Genomic DNA, 15,413 nt, shown 5'->3' with positions numbered 1-15,413 from the left:
GCCCTGTCAATGCTCTGTTTGCAATGAGAAACTTGTGCATTCGCTGTCATGCTGGACCCATTGCTGTTAACTTGTAGAAGGAGGAAGGCAGCAGAATCGTGTTTTGACAGTGGCGGCAGAGGTAGCAGGCCTCTGCTTACACACACCGATCCTGATTTTCTCTACTGTGCTCGCTTTCTGATTTGGTACTGGCATTATATAATGCAATCTTAACTTTAAGGCAAGCACCCTATTAATCTTATGTTTGACCTCACACCCGCAGGTTCAATCCCCAGCATGTCTGCTCAGCCTTTCATCCTACTAGAGGCCGACGGACTAACATTCATTTGGTTGGCAATAAACATCTGTTACTCTGCAACAAGATGCAGCATACTCCAGCCCCGACTTTACTTGCACACTGGGATAACTCACTTTTGCCTCCTTTCAAATCGGCTCCTGATTTTCTCTACTGTGCTCACTTTCTGATTTAGTACTGACATTATATAATAGGATCCAGCAGCGGCGGTGCGCAGGCTGCCATCTGTTTTGGGTCAGGTTTCATTTCCAGACCTTGCTGCTTTCATTAGAAGGCGCGTCCCCCCCCCCTCCACCAGAGTACGCTTTCATTTTCTCTACAACACAAAGGAACAGACACAAAATCAATTACGGTGACATCTTACTTTTCAGTGGAATCGTCAGCACCGTCTAATGAGCGGGCCTTGGCCAACAAGCCTACGCTGGAAGTCAACAAGCAGCTGCTGCAGTAGTTAAAGCTCCTTAAAGACCTCTCATGTCTTGGGGAGGAAGGGAATCATCCTCGTGGGGTTTCAGTAAATAGCTACATTGTGATGCTTAACCATTTGTTGACCGGATGATCATGCTTCTGGTTAAACAAAACAGAAGAACTTTGGCAATCAGCATTTTACCCTAACTGTTGTGGAGAAAAACCAAACATCTACAGCAGATAGGCACAGCGTAACTCTACAGAGTGCATCCTTTTGCTCCCCCACCTCAGAAATCTGCAAGCACTTCTTTCATTCCTTTTTATTTTTTGCATAATGTAGTGCGAATGACGGTATCAAAGCACTTTGCATAAGTACTAGTTCCATTACAGAAATCTGCCCGGTGGGTGATAATGTGCTGCATGGCTAAACACTTATAAGGCCCCAAAGGCATCGGAGACCTATTGGCTATGCCAATGCTGGTTCTCACTTGTGTCTCGTTTATGCCTGTCTGTTCAAAACTAAAGTCAATTATATCTGACGTTGAGGACTGAATTAATTATGGCAAGACTAAAATATTACCACAGACTGTCAACATTTGGACAGAATCAGGGGATACATACCTTTTTAAAAAGGCCTGAATAACTTAATGTATTTAGGCATACTGGTCAACTGGGGCTTAAAAAAAATGGTACTGGACAACATAAAGCAAAAAATAAATTGATGGACTTTCTACTTTGGTCTGTTCTGAAACTGGCGCTGTGGGGATGAGCTCAGGTAAGACTTAACTAGTGCCCAGGTTTAATTAGGTTTTGTTTTACATAAACTTAAACATAAAATAATTTGTACCACACGTAAATTGCTATTACTTGGCACACAAAGGAGTACTTCTTTCCGCAAAGGGGTTATACCTCTAATCTAGTGAGGCCAAGTTTATTATAACAAACCCCACAAAATACGAGATACAGATACTATTCTCCACCCCAAACGCATGTAAAAGAATGCACAAACTACTTGTGGTGTCTACGCACTTACACATCTAGGCTCGAATATGGAAAAACAGGAGATATTAGATTACCAGGTCAACCCGCCATGCCACAGAATGGTTTTTATGGGACCAAACTGGGCACCTATTAGTCTTCCCCACAGGGGAGGCACTGACCTTAAAAGGACAGTAAAGTAGCTTACAAACTAGGATTAGTTTGATATAAAAAAAGCTTCACTTCTTCACAGATTCCTTAAAAGGCATCAAGATTGATGCTTTGAGTCTTACGTCAAGCTCTTGGCGGTATGGTGCGATTTAATATGGACACGGACATAAAATGCAATCGAAACACAGAAACTGGTGCAACTTGAATAAGCTCATAGCATTTCTGTAAAGAAGAACATGCACTCCTCTAGTGGACTAACATAGCCTTTTATTTTCAAAGAAAAAGGCACGCAATAGCAAGCAATTAGTCCATAGGCTGCATAGATAGAAACACAACTTTAATAAACTGGTGCAGTGCCTTTAAAACCTCCAAGACCTCCCTGGTCCCATCATGCACAACAGGGGACAGTTGGGTTGGGTCCTTTTTCGGTGTATAAACATGTAGGAATCATGGAGCAAGATAGAAAGGCTACTATACTATAGGTATTTGTCTGGGGAGGTGGGTGGGTTGCTTATGACTTTGATGGGTATACCCCTTGAAGAGAACTGGGATTACAGGTAAGTAACTTATCCTTCTCTTCTAGGGGATACTCATCAATAGTCATAAGCACTGAATAGAATAGCAAGCCTGCAGATGAATATCAGCATAGTCATAGCAAAACACTCCCAGGACAACTCATCCAAAAAGGTTCCTTTAAGAGGCTTGCCTAAACTGAGCATCCGCCTGAGTGTCAGAGTCTAAACAATAATAGCGAGTAAATGTGTACACGGATTGCCATGTGGCAGCTTTACAAGTCTCTGCAATAGGTAATTTAAGGAGAGCTGTGTAGAGGCCTTTCCCCTAGCAGAATGAGCCATTGGTTTGCCAGGGAGAAATTTCTTGGCTAACTGGTAAGACAATGCGATACATGAGACTATTCACCTAGAGAGGGACTGTTTGGAAGTTGCACAACCAGTATTTATGGAACCATAGTTGGGAATCAGACGGTCTGGTTTTCTTAATGCCTTGGTCTTGTCCAGGTAGAACTTCAGAACCCTCTTAAGGTCTAGTGAATGTAAAGCCCTTTCCAGAGTATTTGAAGGGTTAGGGAAAAAAGTAGGAAGAGTGATTGTTTGGTTGATAAGAAACTTAGAGACCATATTAAGTAGAAAACTCAGATGAGTTCTAAGGACCACCCTGTTTGCATGAAAAATGATACAAGATTCTTTACAGCACAAAGCTTGCATCTCACTCACCCTGCGAGCAGAGGTGATGGCCACTGAAAAAGCAGCCTTCCATGAAAAATGCTGCAGCGAAGCTTCATAAATAGGTTCAAATGGGGACCCCATCAACCTAGCAAGAACAATGTTAAGTTTCCATGGAAGGGACGGGGATCTGATTGGTCTGTAGACTATTTTAACCCCTCAAGGAAGTCTTTAACCACAGGTAGCTGAAAGAGAGCTGGTACAGTTTTTATTAATGTTCTTACTGTGTGATGCTGCTAAACCTTTTGTGAGTTTTTAGTTGTATTTGCTCATTTGTACACTCACCGCATAATCGGTGCACCTCGTGAGTCCCGCACTGTCTGGGCACCGGGGGAAAGACCGGACTCCTCCTTGGGACGGCCGCCATCTTGGGGCTACAAGGGGGAGGCGGTCTAGTGGTTAGATCCATCTGAATAAAATGCCGACTCCTCAGCGCACGCGCACAGAAGGCACGCACAAGGCAAGCCCGTCTGCGCCCGTCCGCCCCCATCCGCGCCCATACAAGCCCCAGGTCCGAAACCCCTGCCCATTTTACCTGTGTCCCACCTACACTTCCTTTATCACCTCGCCAACGTTACTCCTCAAAGGCTCTAAGGGACTATCGACTCCGACTCATGCCACAGTCCTCCTCACGGGAGACCTGCCTAGAATCCTTCCCGCTCAACTTGGAGGGTCCCGTGTCATGTAAGTCGTGTTCTTTCAGTTGTAAACTAAACTACTCAATATGCCCTAAGTCACACGTCTCGCTAGACGCAAACCGAGCCAGCCCAACTTTTATTCTCTGTAACATCAGGTCTTTAGCCAAACACCCTATCGAAATCTGGGACATGGTCAACACATACTCCCCTGACCTTTGTTTCTTTACAGAAACATGGCTAAACCCCTCTAACCACCCCCAGATCAGCTTAGCTATTCCCGACAGATATAAATTCATCCATTCTGACAGGCTCGGAAAAACGGGGGGCCGGATTGCAATTGCTTTCAAAGATCATCTAAAAGTTCAGTGGACAGCCACGCACTGCTCGGCCACGCTAGAATTAGGCTTTTTTAAGTTCATCAGATCTCCTTCAGATACCTGGAATGGGGCCCTGATGTACCGGCCTCCGGGGCCTAGATCCAGCTTTGCAAATGAATTAGTGGAGTTGCTTGCACTACACACAATAGCATCCAGCAACTTTATCCTGCTTGGGGACTTTAACTTTCACGGGGAGGCCTCAGAAAATCCTGAGACAGATAATCTCCTAAATAGTTTAAAACAAATTGGCCTCTCCATCCTCTCAAACACCCCCACGCATAGAGCTAGCCACGCTCTTGATCTGATTTTTTCTAACATGGCTCATCTCACCGCCCTCCCTCCCCTCCCTCTAACATGGTCTGATCACTTTATGGTCCTTTTCACTATCCGACAACAGAATTCTACTAGCTTACCTGAATCTGTATCCCGTTCCTCTCAATTTCGCAGACCCTGGAATAATCGGGTTTTCGTGCCGGTTTTTCGACCGAGACAACACTACTCGGAGTGATGGAAAATCTCCGCCTTCTGGTCGACAAAGGAGACTCCGCTGCGCTGATTCTACTCGATCTCCGCGCAGCATTCGATACCATCTCTCACAGCATACTGCTTGCCTTACTTTCCAATATGGGCATTAAAGGTAAAGCACTAGACTGGATCGCATCTTTCCTGACTTTCAGGACATTTCAAATCTCCTCCAGCAATGCGACATCTAATATCCATCTTTCCCCCTATGGAGTGCCACAGGGATCGGTGTTGAGTCCCCTGCTTTTTAACCTTTATGTAACACCGCTCGCCCAGATCGCTGAAGCAGCTGGTCTCAAAATGTTCACATACGCCGATGACTCACAAATTATATTTTCCCTATCTAATTGTGGCAATGATTCCCCCTCCCTCCTGCAGACAGGCCTTAGGAACATCGCCACCTGGATGAGCACTAATATGCTTAAACTCAACGGCAGCAAAACAGAGGTTCTAATAGTGGGTCCTAACCAAAACCTCTGGAACTCCAGACACTGGCCATCTGAAATGGGCCCACTACCAACCCCGTCGCGACAAGTCCGTAATCTTGGAATTACCATTGACAATGGCCTCACTATGGAGCCACAAGTTAACAATCTCACAGCCACCTGTTTTACAATTCTGAGATGGCTTAGAAAAATCATTTGGATGCTCCCAGACGACACACAAAAGTCTGTGGTTAACGCCCTTATCACCTCCCGCTTAGACTACGGCAATGTTCTTTACCTGGGGGTAACACAGGCAGTCATGCGACGTCTCCAGCTGGTTCAAAATGCTGCAGCCAGACTGCTATGCAAATGCAGTAGGAGGGAACACATGTCCGGTCACCTTAAGGCGCTTCACTGGCTAAAAGTTATAAATAGGGTCAAATTCAAAGCTCTCAGCCTCATGCATAGAATAAGATGGGGCAATGCCCCTAGATACCTCCAAACCCTAGTGCACACTTACATGCCTGCTCGCTGCCTGAGGTCCTCCACTCAAGGCCTTTTCTGTGTTCCCAAAACTCTCCGAGTAAGGATGGGAGGAAGATCTTTCTCCCTTTTAGGCCCTAAGCTTTGGAACTCCCTCCCACAATCTCTCCGTTTGGAAACCCGCTACATTCATTTCCGCAAAGCCATTAAGACCTGGCTTTTCAACCAGTAACATGCTCCGGTCTCTTTCTTATGACCTTCTCCTGCCTTCATTCTTTTGCTCCAGTGTTCTATAGCGCCGGGAAACCCTTTTTGGGTATCTGTCGCGCTCAATAAGCCCAATAAATAAATAAATAAATAAATAAATAATCTATCCTTAGAAGCCTTTGCGGCTACTTACAATGCCTTACCTCAGGCGCCTCCACCATCAGGCTCAGACCCATCAGAGTTGCTGAAGACTTTCTCTACCAAACTAACCACAGTCTTTGACTCCCTAATCCCTACAAAAAAGTTTTGCCCCTCCAAACAACGAAAATCAGGCCCCTGGTATACAGAGGAACTCAGGATGGAAAAATCAAGGTGCAAAGCTTTAGAGAGACTCTGGAGATCCAGCCAAACTCCTACGGACCGAAGGACCTATAAACACTCATTGTCGAAATACCATCAGAATATAAAATCAGCAAGGAAATTGTTCATACTAAGACAAATCGACCAAGCTGCCAACTCCTCAAAAACCCTTTTCAACATTGTTAAAGACTTTGTTAACCCTCAGGCATGTAGACTGCCTCAAACAGAGTCACAGGACCTCTGTGACTCTCTAGCAACCCACTTTGAGGAAAAAAAATCAATCTGATCTATGCAAATTTCTCACCTTTACTGACCCAGACCAATATCCCCCCCACAAGCCTTGCCGATCCCAACCAACAATCTTCGGGCAAGCTCAAACAATTTGCACCGTTAGCTATTAAGGCAGTTCATACCTTGCTCTCTTCGGCTAAGTCTGGGTCCCCTAGCGACCTGTGCCCTCCAAGAATTATGGCCCTTATTGCATCATGCTGTGCCTCGGAAGTCCGAGCAATATTCAACCGCTCCATAGAGACAGGCAACATCCCTTCCATCTGGAAGGAAGCTTTTGTTCGCCCTATTTTGAAAAAACCGACTGCAGACCCCATCACGCTTGCCAACTATCGGCCAATATCACTACTTCCCCTGTTGGCCAAATCACTCGAAGCAGCTATAAACAAACAGCTGAGCCAATATCTCGAATCAAACGATTGCTTAGATCCATCGTAATCAGACTTTCGTCCTGGCTTCAGTACTGAAACTACTATTCTCGCGGTCTCGGACTCTCTGAGGCTAGAAATGGATGCGGGGGGTATCAGCCATTCTGGTCCTCTTAGATCTCTCTGCAGCATTTGACACGATATCACACCCCAAGCTGTTAGAGAGATTGAGCTTTTGTAGCATCCACGATCAAGCCCTGAAATGGCTTCAAAACTTCCTGACTGACAGAAATCAAACAACTATGCTAGGGCCATTTAGAGCGAACAAGAATGGCCTGGATAAATGCGTCCCTCAGGGTTCATGTCTCAGTCCTACCTTGTTCAATCTTTACATGTCCCCGCTGGCCAAAATAGCTGAATCCTGTGGTTTTGAGATTATCTCATACGCGGACGACACCCAGCTTATCTCCAAAATCGACCAAAACGCCTCGTCAGAAAACCTACGTTTCGCAGCAGGAATGACCTCGATCTCAAACTGGATGACTGAGAATCTGCTCCAGTTGAACCCTAGCAAGACTGAGATCTTACTGGTAGGGAAAGCCTCTCTTTCTTTGTCCACGGAATGGTGGCCGAAAGAGTTAGGAACTGCCCCGCTTCCTAAGCAAGTAGTGAAGAATCTGGGGTTCACACTAGATCAGGCCCTCTCGATGAAAGATCATGTAGCTACAATCACCAGCTCCTGTTATTATAGCATGCAGCTTTTGCGGAAGATTCTCCCCTACCTCCCCATTAAGCACTGTAGAACGCTGGTACAGGCAATGGTGATTTGTCGTCTGGACTACGGCAATGCGATGCTCGCCGAACTTGGCCCATCCCTATTAAAAAAAACTACAGGTCATCCAAAACACTGCTGCCCGAATGATACTTGACCGCCCGGCAGGCTCGCCTTCAGCCCCCACCCTAACAGAGCTCCACTGGCTCCCAATTGGGAAGCACTCCCATTTTAAGACCTGTTGTCTTACTTACAAAGCCTTGAACGGCTTAGGCCCCAAATATCTGGCAAACAAATTAATAAAAAAAGATCTCTACTCTCAACTTACGGTCCAATGCCATGGAACTCCTGAAGACTCCTAGAATCCGCCGCGCCCGTTCAGGGGCTAAGGCTTTCTCTTGTCTCGCGCCGCGTTACTGGAACTCGCTTCCTATCGCCATCCGGAAATGCCCCTCCCTCACAGTTTTTAGGAAAAAACTAAAAACTTTTCTGTTTCTGACCCCCTGACACCTGACGTAGATGCCTCTTTCCGCTTCTCCCCTCAGTGAACAACTAAGTAAAGCGCCGAGATGCCCCCGGGTGAGTCGCGCGCTATAAAAATATCCCCAACATAACACAGACGGAAACCTGCATAGGAGGTTTTCTTCAAGCTGTGATAGCTGCTAGACGAACCTTTATAGAAGAAATCTGAAGGCCTGACTTGGCCAAGTATAGTAGGTATAGTAAAATCACTGTTCTTGACCCAGAATGGTAACATGAATATTAACGCACCATAAGTAAAACCGCTTCCATTTGAAAGCGTACGACTTTCTGGTGGATGGTCTTTTCGCTTCCTTAAGAACGTTCATACAGTCTGGGGACAAGTTTAGATGCCCGTACTGGAGGACCTCAGGAGCCATGCCATCTATCTTAGAGATGAGAGGGTGGGGTGTAACACCTTCTCCCCCCACTTGTTTGGATAGTAAGTCCGGACGGCACAGTAACCTCCTGTGTGGGATCTCAGATAGTTGAAGGATACCACCACTGGTGAGGCCACTCTGGTGTAATCAGTATCATTCTGGTCTTGGTCCTGTGGAACTTGTTGATCACCAGAGGAATGAGTGGAATTGGTGGAAAAGCATAAAGTAATGTCCGCAACCATTTTTATCAAAAGTGCATTCCCTCTGGTGCCTGGTTGATGAAACCTGGATGGGAAGACGGGGCATCTTGCGTTTCTTGTGCCTGCTAACAGGTCAAAGTCTTGACCCCCCCAATCAATGGAAGATGTCCTGTGCGACATCCTTGTTTAGCACCTAGTCGTGAGCTTCAGCGAAGTTCCGACTTAGAGAGTCTGCATGGAGGTTGAGAGTACCTGGGAGATGAAACGCCAAAATTGTCAATTTCCTTGCAAGAAGCCACTTCCATATGGTCTCAGCCTCCTGAGAGAGGGGTTTCAACCTGGTTCCTCCCAGTTTGTTCAAATAATACATGGCAACGTGTTTGGAAGGAAGGGAGCAAAGACTTGAGTGACAGATGTACGGCCTTCAGCTCTAGTAGGTTGATATGATACCCCTGCTCCGCCTCTGACCAGAGTCCTAGCACTTGAAGAGGACCCATGTGAGCCCCTAACCCAGGAGGGAAGCATCCGTGACAATTGTCTGACTGGGAAGATCCTGATGAAAAGGAACTTCTTTCAGCAGATGCGACAGTTTCATCCACCATTTGAGTGAATCCTTGGCTGACTGAGGGAGAAACACAGTCTTTCCAGCGATCTGATACTTGTGACCACTGGACCTTTAGAATTTGCTGCAGAGGACGCATTTGTAGTCTGGCAAACGGGACGATGAAGATGCAGGATACCTTCGAGCCCTGAAGTGAGGCCGTTGGGTGGCTAGAGCAGAGGAGAGTGCAACACTTGTGGTGTATTGAGGACAACCTCTCCTCCGAAGGACACACGCTTGTACTTGCGGTATCCAGAGAAGCACCCAAGTAATGGATCTTTTGAGTCTGATTGAAATTGACTTCTTGTAGTTGATTTGCAGGCCAAGATTGCTTAGCACTCATATGCAGTATAGGAGGTGATTCTGCAGCAGAGTAGGTGACAAGCTTTTCAGCAATCATTCGTCCAGATACGAATAGACGAAGATCTTTTGTTTGCGAAGAAAAGCCGCTACTACTGCCATGCATTTCGAGAACATGCAGGGGGCTGATTTGAGACCAAACGGGAGGACTTTGAACTGGAAATGTTGAGACGCTACCTGAAAATGCAGGTATTTCTGATGTTTTCTGGAAATTGGCACGTGAAAATAAGCGTACTGCAGATCTTTGGAGCACATCCAGTTTCATTGATGTAGTTGAGGAAAGATCTGGTGCAGTGCCAACATATGAAATTTCTCCTTGCGGATGAACTTGTTTACAAGCCTCCGGTCGAGTATTGGTCTGGACTCTTGGATAGGACCTCTTTTTCGTACCAGAATGTAGCGGGAATAAATTCCCTGTATTTGTTGTGGAGAAGAAAATGCTTCTATTGCGTCTTTCTTTAGCAGGATGTTCCCCTCCGCCTGTAACAAGTGATGATGTTGGACATACCTTCCCCAAGGTGGTACTGATGGAGGTGGGGATTTAAATCTGAGCAAGTACCCATTCTGCACAATAACGAATACTCACTTGTCTTTTCTGATTTTTCTCCCCTCGTCCAGGTGAAACAGAATACTTCCCCGCACTGGAGTGGGCAACGGAGATGGGGGAAGCCAGTGTTCCTTGTTTTGGCGGTTGCTTTGTTGAGTAAGGTGTCGGTCTTGGGGTTCCACTTCCCCGACCCACTCGAAGCTGATGGTAATGTGACCTGGATTGCTGCTGTGGAGTCGACCAGTGAGGGGCTTGAACTCGCTGTTGGAAAATCAGACAGTGGTATGGTCGGTACTTGCGCCGTAACTCCTTATGCTTCGCAAGGCTGACCGCTTTCAAAGTGTCCAATTCCGATTTCATCTTGGACATCTAATCATCGGCATGAGTGCCAAACAAGGAAGTACAATTGAAAGGAAAGTTCATAATCCTTCTTTGTGCTTCCGGTTTAAGGCCAGTGAGCCGCAACCAGGCCGAACATCTGGCACAAATGCCGAGGGAATATCCATGTGCTGCCAAATCCGATGCATCCGCAGCTAAAACAAGACCCCCTTCCTGCATAATCTCATGAAAATCCTGCTGATCTTTCTTGGGCAGCTTCTCTGTGAATCTAGCCAAAGATCCCACTGATACCTGTCGTACCTCCCCAGAAGATCTAAGGCACTAGCCACCATCATGAAGGATGCCGATGTATTGCACATTCTTTTCCCCAGAGAGTCCAAGGGCTTACTCTCCTTCTCAGGAGTGACTGAAGAGGATGCAGCTCCAAGAGTTTTCCTGGCTGCTGCCACTATATCAGAATCCGGAGGTGGATCTGATTGTAATGAACAGTAGATCTTGGTCAGGGGCCTTGTACTTTTTTTTAAATGGGTGGGGGAGCCAAACCCAGCACAGCTCGAGTTAAAAAGGTCTGCTGTGCAGGTTCAAGCAGCCCAGGAACCAGAAGGAGTGCCTTTCCGAGGACCTATGGTGAAGTGTCTCGCATATTACAGACGAAGAAGTAGTCGGCACAGGCATGTCAATGTTAAACTTGTTGGCACCTCTGCAGAGGACTTCATTAAAAGTGACCATGTCATCGACTGAAGACACCCTAGATTGAGGGGTTGTCAACAGGTTTGGTGAGTAGTCTCTCACTGATGACCTTGACAGTGACCTTCACCTACTTCTTCGTGATCTCGAGGAAAGGTGAGATCTCGACCGTCTAAGTGGTGTCCTAGATCAGGAATGTCAAGCTGGATCTCCTTGGTGATCTGTGTGGAGATCTTCCCGTAGATGTAGTAGGCAGAGATTCCTCTGGCGTGATATGCACAATGTTAATGCCTGGAGAAGAAGATACTTCCCTCGACGTCGATATCGGCCTTCCCAGCACCTCCCTTGACGACGAGGGGGCCTCGACGTCTGATGCCTGTCGCCGCTGTAATATTCTTGGCCGCCGAGGACAGTCCATGCCGTTCCTTTTCTGGATAGACTGCGGAAACATTTCTCTACATCGAACGTAGGACTGTGGCCCGGCGACACTAACTGATGCTCTCGACGTCGACCGCCTGTGTGAATGTGGCGGGGTCCTCAACGTCAACACTTTTGACGCCGGCTGTGCTGGCTGAGACTGCATTCTGGACGCTGATTGTTACATCGACGTTGGTGAATGGTGACGTGGGAGTTACTTTGACATCGACATGCGCTTCTCCGGTCTGACATACTCCGAGCCTGAAGTAATGTGTCTTGACGTCAACTTGCCTTTGGACGGCGGAAGCTCTGACAGCGATCTGTCCCTCGATGTCGCCGCATGCCGTGTGTGTTTTTCCAACGTCCACAGGGACGCTGAAGGGGAACAGTCCGGTATCTGCTTCCTTTTTGAAGCTGGAGAAGCAGAACAAGTTCGTTTTTTTCTTTGATCTGTGCTTTACCTGAGAGGAGGGCTCTTTAAAAGGAAGGCTGCTCCCAAGGCCACTTTTTGATCTTGCTGATAAATAAAGAAAAAAAGGGTGATAAAGCAGGAACCCATGCATACCGAGCAAACTTGCCTCATAGAAAACTGAAACTGAAGTGTAATTTACTAAATTACACTTACGGGTAGAGGTGACGATAAAAGTGCATGAAATAAGCATACTTTCTTAATTTTTGTTTTTAGAAATACTTTCTCAGTTTAAAGATTGTTCATCTGGGCCTTCATGCTTTGAGATAAAACAAGAGGAAGAGCGCAGTGAAGTAACTAAGAGTACTACAAAGGAAAAAAGCAAATACTGAAGATATGAGGGCAGACTGGAAGCAGCAACTTTCCACACGGGCTGGCAATACTACTGGTAAAATGACATTTGTATGCAACTGCATCTCACCAGGACTGCAAGATGAGCAGCTGACGCCTAAAACAGTGAGTGCAGGGAGGCAAACCAGCCCAAGTCAATGGTCAACCATCATAACTGAAAACTAGTGACCCTGCCCACACTTATCCATGCCTGGGCATCTGCAAATCTACTTTCATCTTCCACCAGACAAACCTTTTAAAGAGCAACAAGGTGTGAGGTAAGTGGCCATAAGGCATGGTTGTACAGCTTGGTGGATGTAACAAACCTGCTGTGCAGTCACAGAGTTGATTCTGGCTAAAGAGAACTGTCTCACAGCCTCCTAAAATGTAAATGGTTACCACTCTACAAAGTACAATTCTATAGATTTACAAAAGGCAGTTTATGCTGTGCTCCTTCAAGTCAACACTATTTTTAAAATATGCCAAAGATTTGTAAATAAAGATGAGCCAGAATTCGAAGGCTGCTAAAATATAGTGACACTGGAGTAACCATATAGTTTTAAGACTGTCCTAGCTGCAAAGGGTTAGTCGAGGCAAGCACGAAAAACGTCATACCGGACAGGAAGGATTTAAAGGAGGGGCACGGACTTCTAGTTAGAGCTACCATTTATTTACAAGTTGCAAAGCAAACTTTATGGATTGGAATTTGTCATGAAGACTGCATTGAACAAAGGATGACTTGTGAAGACTACAATGAAAGACTAGTCAATGTATCAGCAGCCGGCAGTTGGAGAACAGATGCTTCACATGAATTGCATTATGTTGTATGAACTTGCTCCTCGCAATTTCTAAATGAGATCACGCTGCATTCATGCTTTTTAAACATTGTGTGATTATCCATGCACTATCTTTATAGAAAGTCCTAGCAATCAGTAGGACAACATTATCTTTTCACTTGATATGATCATTACTTCTAACCTGCTATCCCTTTACAGTTTACCTAACTCTTGTTTCCTTTAATCTTTTCTTAATGATAATACGCTATAGGAAGGTAAAATATTGTAGAAGTTACTGACTGACAATGCACAGGCAGGAACTGCATGGGACAAAAAGGCAGAGAGGTTAATACAATGTTTCTTTAGAAAACCTGATCGATAAGACTACAGAAATGCTTCCACAAAGAAATGGGCATGTAAAAGAAATTGGTAAAAAACAGGGCCTTTTAAGCAAAGCAGCTGATAGCATCAATAGGAGTGCCACTGATTAAAGCAATGAGACGTGGGTTGTGTCTTGCTTTTCCGTAGGGAACAGCCCTCAACACATTTTGACAAACAGTAAACAGACAGAGCTTTACCAGTGAAACCTACCTTGATTATTTCCACCAGTTGATCAACGCCACTGTCACCTGGAAATATTGGCTGTCCTAGTAACAGCTCTGCTAAAACACAGCCTGCTGACCACACATCTAGAAAGGAGACAAATCAGTTGACATTAGGCATTAATGATCTGGAGTTTGAGAACTATTTAGAAGTACGTGTCCACAGCAAGCTAATGTCAGAGAGCATTACAAAGTTTAAACTGCAAGAAAATAGAATTTTCTTCAAACTGTATTGAAAATAAACATGACGAAAACTAAAAGTATTTGAAAATAAACACTTTGAAAATATTAGAGGGCCGAGGTAAAGTGTCTTACATTCAGAAATGCTCATCAGATAAAACAAATGCAAATTAAAGCAGTTACTACTGTCCGGATTCTCAATCTCAAAGGGATCCTGCGGCTTCAATGTCTTATATAGAAAAAAGTTCATGATGGGTGAGAACAAGGACATCAAGCAGAAGTCACAAAGAGGGACAAGACATCTTGTGTTTTTATTTTATTTTAAGTTTTACAGAAATCATTAGAAAGTCAAAGCAGTAAATCTTTGACATTTGTAATAAAAGCAAAACAATGATCACAAAAACCTACTTAACAAAATTCTATACCAAGGAAGAAATAAAAAAATAAAAAACGTAATAAACCTGCTAAAAAACTCAAGTAGCAGAGTATTTTGGGCTTTCTAAAAAGAAAAGAAAAAAAGACTGTTGAATGTGAGTGGGCAACCTGAAGTGAATCTTGAGCCCAAACATCCAACCTGATGAAGCACTGCTAAGAATGGAGTTGCTCAGTGGCACTGAGCTAACATTTAATTGGCAAACACCAGGAAACACCCAGGCGCGGCAAGAATGTGCTTTAGTAGGATATGTCAGAATGTAGTACTGGGGCAAGCAATCAAGTACTGTCTCAAGCCAGTGGTTCCCATTCTGGAGTGATGACGTGCATTGATGCCAATGCCTGCATTCCCATACAAGTGGATATAAATATCTCTCTGGTCAACCAAATCTCTCAACAACTTGAAGTCGAAGCAGAAAAACCCAGGTGTTGGATCCCATAGGGGATACTGCTATGATCTTTTAGACAAAATGAGAACCCGGCCAAACTACATTTTCAAAGACCATACCGAGCGCAATTACTTTGGTAATTCTTGCGACCTCTAGCAACTTTGCAGGAAATCTCAAGGTCCAGCAGATGTGGAGATCCAAGACCTCACAGTGTGTCATGTGTTCCTGTCTGAAGATCTTCTAACAGCTTCATTTGCTTTCATTAAAATGTTCAATGGACCTTACCAAGAAATTATAGGCACATTTAACAGACAGCAGGCCATGCCCACATTTGAACAGAAAAGAAATAAAACGTCACTGAATAAAAGCAGCTGCAAAATGTCCCCTTTCTGGAAAATCGATTGAAGGATTAGGTCAAACTTTGCAAATGTGTGACATTGTATAACTACACCAAAGGCAGGAACCCAACAGGGTTTTATTCGATGTTTTTTATCCACTTCGAGAAAAATAAAAACACACATTTCTTTTGAAGAGCATAGAAAAAACGTAATTTGGTGTTCATTGTAAGCATATTGTGTACTACCAAACCATGTGTCCAGGGAGGTAAACAACACGGACCACGAAACCATCACCCCACATGTTGTTACAA

General features: G+C 45.0%; 1 protein-coding gene across 2 annotated transcripts in view; it reads right to left on the bottom strand.

The window, feature by feature from the left end:
- GSK3B (glycogen synthase kinase 3 beta) overlaps window positions 1-15,413 on the bottom strand; it is a 702,432-nt gene that overhangs the window by 163,282 nt on the left and 523,737 nt on the right. For both annotated transcript variants that reach the window (XM_085621049.1, XM_085621050.1), the window contains exon 7: window positions 13,753-13,850. In XM_085621049.1, the coding sequence (XP_085477175.1) occupies window positions 13,753-13,850 (98 nt within the window). The remainder of the gene's footprint in view (window positions 1-13,752; window positions 13,851-15,413) is intronic.

Source organism: Triturus cristatus, chromosome 8, assembly GCF_964204655.1.
Source record: "Triturus cristatus chromosome 8, aTriCri1.1, whole genome shotgun sequence".
Taxonomy (NCBI): domain Eukaryota; kingdom Metazoa; phylum Chordata; class Amphibia; order Caudata; family Salamandridae; genus Triturus; species Triturus cristatus.
Note: the sequence above shows the minus strand (reverse complement) of the source record. Positions and strands in the feature narration are given on the sequence as shown.